Below are 13,051 nucleotides of genomic sequence, written 5' to 3' on the forward strand. Positions count from 1 at the left end.
GATGTCCCCACCAGAATCTCTTATCTCACCCACAGAATTGTCTCTGGACAAGTCACTCATTCATTATCCACAAGGGAGAGAGAGAGATCCACACCCAATGAGATGTCACTACTGGTTTGCTTGTGTGAATTCTGTTAAACCAAGATGTTGGGCCACAGTAATGTTTACTACTACAATTTACTACAATCTATTAAATTTTCATTACAGTTGAAAGGAAACATCAGTTTGAAACACTAGCTCTTATACTGTGTATCGTTTTGAAGTGGCCATCTTTCTCTCATCCTCTTTATCTTAATGTATAATCCATTTAAACCTCATTGTTTCTCTACAAACTGGTGGGAATGTTATCAGATTGAGCTCTGAGCCATGACTGTAATATATACAGTGTGTGTGTGTTTAAGAAGTGGATGATCAATCGGGCAGTTGGAAAGGGTGTCTTAGGCAAAGTTGTAGTCTGACTCACTGCCAGAGCTGTTTGTTCATTTATCTTTATTATTTTACATCCTGAGCATGTACCAATACACCGTGTATTTAACTCCTATTTGATGGGATACAGGTAACTGTACACTGACTTGCAGATAGTCTCTAGATTAAACACCTTAGCTCATACAGAATGGTGTCTAGCATGCTTAAAGTAAAACTGGATTTTGACTGTACTTGGCTGAAATGTACCAAACTAACTGGTACTATCCTTACTTTACATTAGTGGCTTGGGTGCAATTAAGCTTGGTAAACTAGTCTGCTCTTTCTTGATCTTACTAAAAAAGCATTATGTGGAAGCTTTGACTGATGAAAGCCATAGTAGGCTGCAGAAGTCAATATCTATAGGCCCATCTGGAGATCACTATGGCATATGGAAGATTAAAACTTAGAATGTAAGAGGAATAAATGGTAAACAAATGGAAGGAATGGAAGAAAAATAGCTATGCTGTGTGTCTGTAAAACTAAGAGAACAGAGGAGGATACAACACACCTGATTGAAGGTAGCCTGATCTTGTGGAGTGGGATGGATGAATACATGCATAGAAGTAAAGGTGAGGGGTTAGTCAAACATTTAAAGAAGAAATGCAATGTATGAGATGACGTATGAAGGTGATTGAAGCAAGAATGTTTTTGCAAGGATAGACAGTCATGGAGAGGCATAATGAATGCTGTTGGTGTAACCTAGAGTTACTTATATTTCTTTTTCTTTTATCTTCTGCCTCCAATTTCTTTTGCTTACTACCTCCTTACTCTTTTTCTACACTTAAAGAGTATGGTGGGTATGTTTGCCTACTATCTATTATTTAGATTGAAAATATGCCTTTTTGTTCACCTCTCTAGGCTTTTGTGTCCATGGTTTGAGCATTAAGAGACTTATCACAACATTCCATCATCATTGGTTTTTCTATTGACATAAACCCATTAAATCTAGTTTTATCTACTGGGACAATGGAACAGTCTTTGACCTCTTGGCTATGGAACAACTTCAGAGCTTTTAAGAATTCCCTCTGTCTGCTTTGTCATCTCTTCCCCCAGTTTAATATGCCAAGGGCCTATTTCATTTCCTATCCACACTGCCTTTCTACATGACTGATCGTGTCTGTTGGTGTCCACTAACCCATTGCAGTTTGTCTGTGTCCTTCTTAATAGGGAGTGCTCTGAGTCAACACATTTCATTTTGAGGAGAGGGTTAGGCTTAGTTCCCCCCCCCCAAAGCAGTCCCTTTAATGCTATCTGATTTATTTTTTTTTAAGAGGAGAAACTACCTCATGAAATGAGGTGATAAAGAGACTGTCAAAATTTGCAATTCTTTGGGCAGGGAGTTAGAGAATGTGGGAAATAATCAAATACATACTTTTCAATAGCAGTTCAAATTATAACAATTCTTTGCAAGATCATCTGTTTTCAAAGGGACATAAAGGTTGTTCTTCAGTTGGCTGAAAGTTTTGTTAAATTCATCATCATCATCATCATCTGCTATTATACTATCTACTATTAAATAATATCATCATGGAGTCATACCATGGAATCACAAAGGTTCATTCATTCTTAGTGGGATGAAAAACATATTTTGGCTCTACAGCATTTTCTTCAGTTTTTGATAGCGGAACAGTAACCAGTACCAGTAGAAATGAATTTTCATACTTACCATGAATTAATTCTGTCATGAGAAGGGAAATGTTTTCAGGAAGCACATAAAAATCATTATGGACTAGAGCCTTAAAATGTTTTATTAAAAGCTGTAAGTTACAACCAAGTTAGCTATTTCAGTGCCGGTACAATCTGCATATAGAAATCTACCCTTGCTATTATGAAACATAAAGACTTGGTGGAGGAAGTTCAATCTATTTTATATATAAGAAGGCCTGTCTGCCCAGACCATTATGACATCATAGAACCTTTATAGACTATACCTTGGGAGTTCCATGTAAGTCACAAGCATGCAGAACCAAAGTGGACTTGGCAGAGTAAAGGAGGGATTTAAAATGAATCTATACTTTCTCATATACAACTGCACTCATGTACTAAAGGACATTACTGCCTTTATTGAAGACTTCTACATATGCCATTAAGATTATATATTTAAAATACTAGAATAACTTTCCCCAACTTGGTTTACTCCAAGTCTGTCGCATTACAACTCCCATCATGTCCAGCCAGAAAGACAATGGGTGACAGTTGTAGGTCTGACTCATTGGAAGATCAACAAGTTGGGGAATGCAATCGTGGAGTAAAAAAAGAGGAAAGAGGGTGCATTTGTACGTTTATTTTTCCTATTGTACAATTAAGCTATAAATAACTTCTGGATAAAATGACTAGGTGTCAATGAAACTTGTTAACCAATTACATTCAAGGAAGTCCCATTCTCATGCCCAGCATAGCTTCCCTATTCCAGTGGCTTCTCCTGTTTCTTGCCTTCTTTTTTCTTTTTCTTGGGTTCTGTTGACACAAGAAGAATAATAACAGGATCAGAACATCATCAAAAAGAAAGCTGACTCCAGGGATGGCAAGGAAAGAGTGAGTGTTTGTTAGTTCCCTGGAACAAGATAAACACCCACCACCTCAACAATACTATTTTGTACAAGTATATTCAAGACTATAGCATGTAGTCCAAGAAAAATCTCTGTCTGTACATCCCATCTCTTCCAATTTAGCATCCCCTTCAAAATCCTGCAAATATAATCCAGAGAAAGAATAACCTGCATTTTTCAAATGTCTGGTTATTGAAACACACATATCCATCTGCATTAAAACTGACTGCATACTCCACTTCAATACTCAACATGCAATTAAATTCTTACTGCTTAAAAAAACTGGGAGAGCTGAATTTGTGGGTGGCAAATAAGAGAACGAAGTCTCATAGCTAGCAATTCCATAGGAAAGGGGTGACATAGGAAGAGGTGACAATAAAACTTTACTGGCTGGTGGTAACAATAAAATGCCCAGTTCCAAAAACATCTGGGGAGAAAATGAACTCATACCCCCAGGGCATTCTTAATATTAGCAGCTAGCCTGATGGAGAGGCCCTGGAATTCACACCACCTTTCTGTAATCACTGAAATAGCAGTGCTGCCCAGAACAAAAATTGGCAGCTTCCCATTGTCTGAATGCTGTTTCTTCCAGACATATGCCCCAATTGGAAGAAGTCAACCAACATCTCACATGATACATTCTATTAGGAACAGTTCTCCTGGGATGAGTATTCTTCAACATATGCTATCCTGAGTTGTGTGTCAAGAAGGTGACTATATAAATCAATCACTCAACAAACAAAACAAAACAAACACATTCATGACTTAAATGAAAAGATGAAGTGAATGTTTGTTCATAAATATTACAACACCAGGTGGGATAACTAATAATCTTAGAAGATCAAATTGATCTTGATAGGTTAAAGAAATGGTCTGAAAATTACAAAATGAAATGTAACAGTGATAAATGTCAACTCCTTCTTATGGGAAAAATTAATGTACAGTTTTGAAGTGGGAGATACCTAGCTTGGTTATAGTATGCATGAAAAAGGTCTTGGAATCGTAGGTGATCAAAAGCCGAATATGACTCAGCTATGTGACATGGCTGCCAAGAAAGCAATAGCAATTTTATGAATAGAATGTAATGCCCATGAATAGAATGTAATGTTAGTTAATATATTTACCAAGATTCACAGTAGCAGTATTGCCAAGGTCAAAGAAGCAGGCAGGGAGTAGGCTTATATGGGATTTGCTCCTGACCTTCAGAAAATCAGAAAATCCCTGATCCTGCTGCCACTTCTGGTATGGTCCCTTGTCCTCTCAAAACCAATGAATGAGTTAGGATAGGAACAAGAAGGAGCAGCCACAAGCACCATTCATCTTGCTTTCTCCCTCTGGGCAATGATGAAGTTGGCAGCCATAGGAAAAGAGCAAGTTACCAGGGGCTGTTTTTTGCAGGAAGGGCACTTTGCCCAGACCTGCCTTCTCCCTCTGCCAAAGAAATATTAAAAATAAATGTGTGCTTTTTAAAAAGAGCAATGTATATCTCTCATCACCTATGCAGATATTAATAGTCTGGGAAGAAATGGAGGGAAGGGAGAGACAGAACCCAACTATGATTCAGACCCAGCTTTTCTTATCTCAACAGCCAGTTATATTTGGCATGCAAGGATTGTCTCAAGGATTAGCTGGTGGAGGACCCTGAAAATATCAGTCAATTCCTGGAGAAAGAAGGTCCTGGTCCAGCACTGGAAAGCAAGAGGAAAGATGCTGTATGGCTCTCTAAACACACACCTACATACACAAAGGCTTTGAGCTACCTGCCACTGTTTCCCTTTTTGACTGGGGCATCTTTGGATTTCTCTGAGAGCTAAGTGATCTGTGTGAAAGTGCACTCTCGCCTCCTCCTCCTCCTTTCTTCCCTCTCTCAGTGATGTTGCTGTTTACTTTTTCTGCTGAGGACACAAAGAGGGAGAGAGAGAGAAAAAAAATATGGAAAACAATTTTGCAAGGGCGTAATCTGAATTGATTAACTTGCTGGCTAGAATGGCATGTGGTCTACGGCTTAGGACTTTTTAAAAACCTTCTCTGCAGTAGCTAGGAAAAACTGAAAAAGTGTGGGTTTGGGAATGCCCTGAAGGTTAAAATCAGGTCTCTCAAGCCTACACTAAGCCAAATCTTGGGCCCAATGAGAGACACAATAGTAGTTCAAATAGAGGCTGTGATGGCACAGCTTCTTCTCTTAGTCATTTGCACTCTCAGGATTGAGAGCCAGAGACATTAATTTGTCTGGGCGTCAAACTAGAAACCTCAAGATCCCCTCCCCACCCCTCTGAGGGGAGTTTGTATTACAGCAGTTATATTCACTTCTTCACGGGTTGAACATACAAGACTTAGTGCAGGGGGAGTGCCAATGCCTGATAAGTTCCAGCCTTATGGTAGTCTATAGTGAGTATTTATTTATTTAAAGGATTTATATGGCTGCCCAGCTCAAGCAATGTGACTCTGGGTGGCATACAAAACTGCCAGTAAGTGGAAATGCTAAGGGGAAAAAAAGTGCATACAACTAAAATAAATAAACACTTAACTGGTGATCAGGAACTCTAGTGCAGAGACTCTAGTGCAGCATTCCCCAGACAGCCTTGCTGTCTGGGTTCTGGGAGTTGAAGTCCACAGATCTTAAAGTTGCCAGGGTTAAGAAACACTGCTCTAGTGGGTTATATCCCAGCAGATGGGAATTCTACTCATCCATACCCAAGTGCCTGAGGAAAGAGCCAAGTCTTAACTACTTTTCTAAAGGCCTGCAGGATCCGGGCCAACCATACGTTGGGGTGGAAGTCCCTACCTTGAAACAGTGTCAGATTGTGAGACCCAGGATGTATGCCTTCTCTGTGGTAGCACCTGCCCATGGCTTCCCAATTAGAGCATGTGGGATCGGCAGATACCATTACGAATAGGGAGGTCCCATAAATCACAAAGGTTTTATAGATGATAACCAGTACCTTGAATTGCAAGCAGAATATAAGCTCTGCAGGTTTTCATATACCTTTCTTCAAAAAGAAAAAAAAAATGGAAAGAAACCTAGTGTGCATGGAAGAGATGCTAATCCAACAGGGGATCAATCAAAATTAATAACCATCTGCTAGGAAACAATCGCGGAAGATGGATTGTGGTATTCCTACAGGCACTGGGATGGGCATTGTGTGAAACTATCCTTGCCTTTGTTTGATTCTTCTTATACTGATTCCATTAGAGCAACTATGAGAGGGCTCCACTCCATTCTTCATATTGCAATGATGGATCACAACTGCATGTTGTGTGTAAGGCAAGAAACTGGCTCCAGATACCAAATCTTTCCTGAAGTCAGGAAGAATCATATGATATAGGCCAAGTGAATGGAACAGACTTTCCTAGCCTGTGATGAAAGTTGTGGGATGACAATCCCATATTAGCTGGGAATTCTGGGAGCTACAGTTCTAATACATCAGGTGAGTGCCAGGCTAGCGAAGACTAACACAGGTCCTCTTCACTCAACCATCACCTAGAGGAATTCTCATGTTTCCCAATGATACATAATCTTGCCAAAGAGAAGTGGCTGTCCTACCAGCCAGAGGCATTCCAAGTAACGCCAAAGTTTTCATACCAGCCACCACCTCCCCCCAGAGATAGATAGGATTTGAATTCCCAAGAAGTTTCTTACAACTACTAACATGCCTTTCTTTCCTACTCTTTACACCTGATTCTATGATCTGTAAACCACTGACTTCTTTTCCTAACAAAACACCCTGGGCTCATAACTGAATGCCCAATCAAAACTGGCAGCAAAAACTCTATTAAAATATTCTTACAGTATCTGACAAAACATTTTCCCCTGGTCCTACCATCAATTATCCAGGTACTCTACCTTAAGAGCTACAAGATAAGACCTGCAGCTAGGCCTGTCAAATCTTTTTTCTCTCCCTTAGTAGGCATTATATTCTTTTTAAAGCTTTCCTTTCATGTTTACAGTGCTTTCTCAGGAAGATTCATGTCCAATTGCTACCAACGAATCTTTGGGCTGACTTGAGGTTGTCCTTGAATGAAGGTATTTTATTGTTCCACATGGTATCCAAACCCTTTGAGCTCCATGTTGTCAATTGTGACTAGCATCAGCTTTCCAAGATTCAAGCAGTGTTCCTAGAACCAAGGTATTTTCCCCAGCCCTTGGCATCTACTGAGACCCTTTTTATCTTACAAATTGATAGCACTCTTTTTTTTTTACTGCTGATCCTTAGTTAGCCAAAACAGCAAAATCCACAGACAAGAGTGGTACACTTTCAAAGGTTTGAAGAAATAACGAAACTGAGGGAAGAGGAGAGCAAAATGATGGGAAGCAGGGAACAAAGTGCTCCTTCTTGTAATGCTGGATGCTTAGAAGGTGACTGTACTAATTGTGAGGGTGAGCAGCCCATTCTGCACAACCTTCTGTCACAAATGCTCTGTTTCATCTACTTATTTCACATCTATGAGCACACGTGCATGCACACACACAGGTGCATGAACAATGGTTATTTATATGAAAGTGCTTATCACACTTCAGAACAAGATGCAAAGTTTAGTTACGTATCTACTCCTGTCGATGCAGGAGCCATCCACAGCAATGCAAAGAACAAACCACAAAACTAATACATGGAATTAAATTTGACAGATCAAACAAGCCACTTTTTTCTCTCTAGCATCCTACCTAATCTAAAACAATGGTGTGGAAGATATGTAAGAATGGCAAGGATATGTATAGTGCCAGCTTCCCTCCAAACAATATTAGGAAGGGGGGACAATCTTTTCATTTTACTATTTCCAAACTTTAACAATTCCTCCTAAATAACCATTCAAGAAATTATTGCTTTCAAATTTGGCGAACATTATTGAGATAAAATTGCCAACTACTGTATAACTGTAGATGTCAGCTAATTCTGTCAAAAACAAAGAAATGACAGGCATTTCCTGTTTTTTTTTGTTTTTTGTTTGGTTTTGATTTGTTTTAAGCAAAAAGCCTAACATCAACCTCTACCCTTATTCTCTAACACTGTCTTAGCAAGGTATACTGTACCTGTAAATGTTATTTGATTCTTTTAAAATATACAGCTACAGCCCTTTGTGGAATTCTGAGGACCCCAAACTTCAGATTGCTGAAACTCACCTTGGATTAAAAACTGAGTCAAAACAGGGAGACTCAGAACTAAGGATTCTGACTGAGGATTAATGAACTGGAATCTGAATATCATCTTATGGTTCTTATGCTCTGCTGTCAAAGTCTTCACCTTAAAAGTTCCTAGGTATATTTAGATATTATGTTCACTCATGGTTCTCTTCCATGAATTTAACACACATGGGCCAAGAAGAGACTCAACAAATAAAATTGAAGAATCACTTGCCAGATTAAGGCATAGAAACTCTATCAGGAAAAAGTCAACAACCCTTCCTATTTCATGGCACTGAAGAGCTTCTTTATCTACCAAATTAACAATGGTGCAACTTATCCAATATTATTTTCATACTCAGTCTGATGAAAGAGAATTTGCTTTCATTTTTTCCCAAAGGAGAAATTCATTGAAATTCTTGTGAGTAGAATGCAATGTTTTTGCACTTTATTTTAGTAATGAAGTGGCCAGAATATGTGAATGTCCCTTCTTTCATTGTGAAATCCATTGTGATCTGCAGTTTCCTGATTTCTCACACTCCCTATAAATCCAGGAGAATTCATCCCATGGGCTGTGTTCAAACTGGGAAATATGGGCATCAGAGAGACTTCAGGGTGAGTGAAAGCTATGTAGCTCAAGAGAACATCAGCAGTAACACTTCCTGCCCCCTCTTAGTAACATTAAAAAAAAGCACCAAGAGAAATTGAAAGGAACTTGTCAAGTACCCTGAGAATAAAGCAGACGCTTCTTTCATAGGGGAAATCTTTCAGGAAACTGCAAAACAGAATTCAGCACAGCATTACAGTATATGGGATATTCATAATGAAGCAAAGGCTAGTTTAGAAGTTCTTTGTCCTCTTTGAAAAATTAACCTTAGATGCATTGGAGAAGTCCTAATATACCTCTTTATCCATTTGCCAACCTGATTTTGTTGGTAAATACTGAAAAGTGAAAAATGATGATAAAGTCATGCTATTGTTAAACAAGAGGTCTTTCTCCAACTAACCAAAGTTAGTGCAGTTGGATCCACATCTGAATATTCAGCATTCCTTCTCAATAATGTGGTGGCAATACTATATAGTTCTGAATTAATACAGGTAGACTTTTTTAATGTCACCACCTTTATATTATATATGAAAATCTTTAGGAAGAAGCCAGTTGAAAAGCTTATGCCCCAGAATGTTCAGCAACTCAGAATTTAAAGCTAAAAAAGAGAAACAGAATAGCTAGCATTTTGTGAAAATCAAATTAAAAATATATTACAATTTATTTTTTTTTCAGTAGGCAAAGGGGCTGGGTTGGCTTGAATGCAAACAATTGTGAATTGTATTGGATTCTATAAAAGCAATGCAATGCTTGTAAAATATGCCAATTCTTGGATCCAACCTGCTGATGCTACTAGACGATTGTAGTATTGAATGTCCTGGTAAAAGGAATGGAGAATTCCCAACTACTGTATGTTCTGCACAACTTGATTCATTGGATTAATCAGATTTTGTTATTTCCCATTAAGGAGCAATAATAAATGGCTCAGCATTCTGAATCATGCTGACACAGACAATAAGTAAGAATGCTGATTCTCACTGGAACTGCATAGCCTGAACAATATACTTCAGGCTATGCATTGGGCAGTGGCCTGTAAAGTTCTAGACAATCACTAAATTGTCAATATTTTTTTGCTGCCAATGTGGTGGTCTTCTCTATCTTTGCAGCCCAGATATGGAAGCCCTACTGGACTGATCAAGAAGCGGGCACTGGAATTACTGGAGGTTGGCTTGGCTTATTTATTGCATATCTTTTCCCCCTTTCCTCTGGGAAATCAAAGCAGCATTCTTTGAGGTCTCCTCTCTCTGCATTTTATTTCCACAGTAACAACCCTGTGTGACAGATTAGGCTAAGAGAAAATACATAAGGTCAGGGAGGAGGACTTGTATCTTCTTGTCACTGGTCCAAGTGCAGAACACTAATCACTACTGTTTGTGCATAATTCAGAGATAACTAATTTCCTTGGGGCACAGTTAGTCAAAATCCCATGGTTTATTAATGGTTGTTAAATATATAAAGAAAGAAGAACTTCATCCATTGTGTGTTATATTATGAATTGTCCATTGAATAAACTGCAATTGGTCATTCTGGATCCCGTCATGATTCTCTTCTTACTGGTCAGAGAGAGATCCAAGGGCTACAGTAAACAATTTCATGCTTTCTACCCTTAATTATCCATCACTTTTTTACAAGTTACTTAGCCAATAACTATCAGTGGATTGAAATCTATTTAGATCTTCATGTAAACTATCAGAATTACCCACTTCCTCTTTTCTCTAGTAAAATATCATGTAACTAACTTATATTATGGTGTCACTATATCCTGCAAGTTACATCACTGTCTTTCTGCTGCTTGAATAGGAAGGTATTCAGTATAATGATCTGACATCAGAGGAAAAAAACAGAATGTGACAGAAGTTTGTCATTTTTAACAGCAGGTTATGTTACTTGAAAAATGCACTTCCCTTTTAGATTTCAAGTTTTCTCCAGTTTCCTGAAGTAAAATTTTAGATAGTTTGGCAGCATATGTATTTTCACCAACAAACGCAAACAGCCAAACAGTAGCAGCTTTCCTAAGCTTGTCATTTGCTAAATTTAATGAAAATTGTGATATGCATATTAAAATGCATATTAAATTGTTGAGGCCCAAAGGTTACAAAACTTGGCTGGGGGCTTCTGTAGTGCACATGTGAAAGATTTATACAATCAGACTATTGCCAATCTCCATCCTGCCCTATGCATGAGACAGCCATGCCTCATTAGGCCAAGCAAAAGAGGGCAGCTGGATCAGAGTTTACAGGAACTTGGAAAAATGCCTTTCAGTGGATTGCCCTTTTAAAATACTTCCTGGTGGAGGATATTATTCTGTTCTGTAACCCCCTCCACTTAAAAAAAAAAAAACAATTTAACTTCTGAGTCATTGCTGAAAAATGAATATATGTCTGCTGTTAACTGATAATTTTGCTTATTGTTTAAAAGGGGGTCTGATGACTAACATCTGTGATGGGATGTATCATGGTTATGCTCAGATATGATTTATAGTGGCATCAACTCAACAAAAAAGTTTTTTTTTCCTCTGAAAATAACTCCAGGACTCCAAACATCATTAATGGTGATCAATCTACGGGTCATCCATTCCACAATCCTTTTTCTTGCTTCCTTTATTCCTTACAAATAACAAGAGCCTGTGAATCTTCTGCTAGTTGGTTCTGAGAAACATTTGTTTTTACATTGTTATGTTTTCTTTTCTATATTCCTTTATTTGATAACCATCCTAGCATCTTCACAATATGTTTTTTTTTAAAAAAACAGTTCTGGTGCAATAGAATTCTAGTTAAAATTGTACATTAGATTGGGTGGAAACATTTTGTTTTGGAAGGTTAAAGGGGAAGACTTATTTGAAGAGAGTTAGTAATTTTTTGAAATCTTGCAATGTTCTGAGGACTTCCAGGGGAGGCATGACGAACTGAAGATGTCTCTGTGAAAGTGGGGCTGACTACCGTGGCAAAGACTGAAGAACAGGTATGTAGACCAGCTCTTTGGAACTTCTATGGGCAAAGAGAGGAGGGGAGATCACCCATATGTGCTCCAGATGGCTGTTCCTCGCAAAGTGACCACAAAAAAGCAGTCTTCCACAGGTCTGAGTGGCAGGAGACAAAGGGATTAGCCATTTTGCTCACAACAGCGGCAGAATCTTTTAAAGGACACAAAGTTTGCAAGCCTCACGTTCTAATCATGTTTAGAAATTCCCTATTAACCATCCTAAAGCTATTAGAAACCTTTGGAGTACCAAGTCTGAAAAGTCACCGGGTGAGTTTATCTTCAACTCTGAACAAAAGAAAAATTAATTATAAGCTTAAGAACTTAAAGAATTTGAAATAAACAGCAAAAAGCTAAATAAGATTTTGATCTAAGAAAGTGATAAACAGATTAAGGGTCCAGATAAATTTGGAATATTGACTTTTACTATAAAATTAACTATAAAAATAAATAGCTTCTCTTGGGAACCAGATTTATTTTGGCTGTCTTGGTTATTGTAAGTCATAACAAAGATAAGCAACTTTATGATTTTAGAAACTGGACACTAGAGGGGACTAAAGTTTCTAAGTAGAAGGAAAAAAAAACACAAGCCTACTTTTGGTGTCTTTGAAAATAAAATACAGGCCTGCTTTTGCTTTTTTAGTACTGGGACTTACAAACTGACACAAAACGTCATAACATTGGAAATATTAAATCTTTGAAGAATGGAGCCAGAAATCAGTAGTACAATAGTAACAGTGTCAGTAATGATGTCTGACTCCAAGCGATGTTAATGAGGGAATAACAGATGTAGAGCAAATTTTGTCTGACAAGACAGAGAAAGTACCAAAAGTGGAACTACAAATGACAGGCCAAGAGAATGGTTTTGAAAAGGATGCTTTATTGGAAATACAAAAGAAATTGGCTGAAGTTTTAAAAATGAAAGGGGAAATACAAATGACAAACCAAGAGAATGACCTGGAAAATGTTTTCCTATTGGACCTACTAAAGAGGCTTGCTAAACCCCTGAAGAAGTCTGTGTGATGAGATAAAGAAGAATTGAAGAGAAATCAAATCCTATGACAATATTTGAATGAATGGAAGATTAAGACGGTTAGAAGTAAAAGGAAGGAAAATAAAGTTGGTTTATTTGATCAAGGTCAAAATAAGTTGTTGGTTTTTTTTGCAAAATTCTGGCAACCCTTTACAGACTTTTTGCTGACACTAGGATTGAAAAGTTGATGTTTTATGGATTTGCTTATAGATAAAGGATGGGATACGGGATGAAAAAATATGTTTGTATGTAGAGAGCATTGTATGCTATGTTGTTGGTTGGCAAACCACGACAGCTGT

At 38.0% G+C, this 13,051-nt stretch overlaps 1 protein-coding gene across 2 annotated transcripts in view; it reads right to left on the bottom strand.

Annotated features, from left to right (window-relative positions):
* Nucleotides 1–2,195: 2,195 nt before the first annotated feature.
* Nucleotides 2,196–13,051, bottom strand: part of PTN (pleiotrophin) — a 104,254-nt gene continuing 93,398 nt past the window's right edge. The window contains exon 5 of one of the 2 annotated variants that reach the window (XM_063308577.1): nt 2,196–2,922. In XM_063308577.1, the coding sequence (XP_063164647.1) occupies nt 2,870–2,922 (53 nt within the window). In that variant the 3' untranslated portion in view covers nt 2,196–2,869. Of the gene's footprint in view, nt 2,923–4,733; nt 4,910–13,051 lie in introns of those variants that run through there. The other variant, XM_063308576.1, reaches the window with a different exon arrangement.

This window comes from Candoia aspera, chromosome 7 (genome assembly GCF_035149785.1).
Source record: "Candoia aspera isolate rCanAsp1 chromosome 7, rCanAsp1.hap2, whole genome shotgun sequence".
Lineage (NCBI taxonomy): Eukaryota > Metazoa > Chordata > Lepidosauria > Squamata > Boidae > Candoia > Candoia aspera.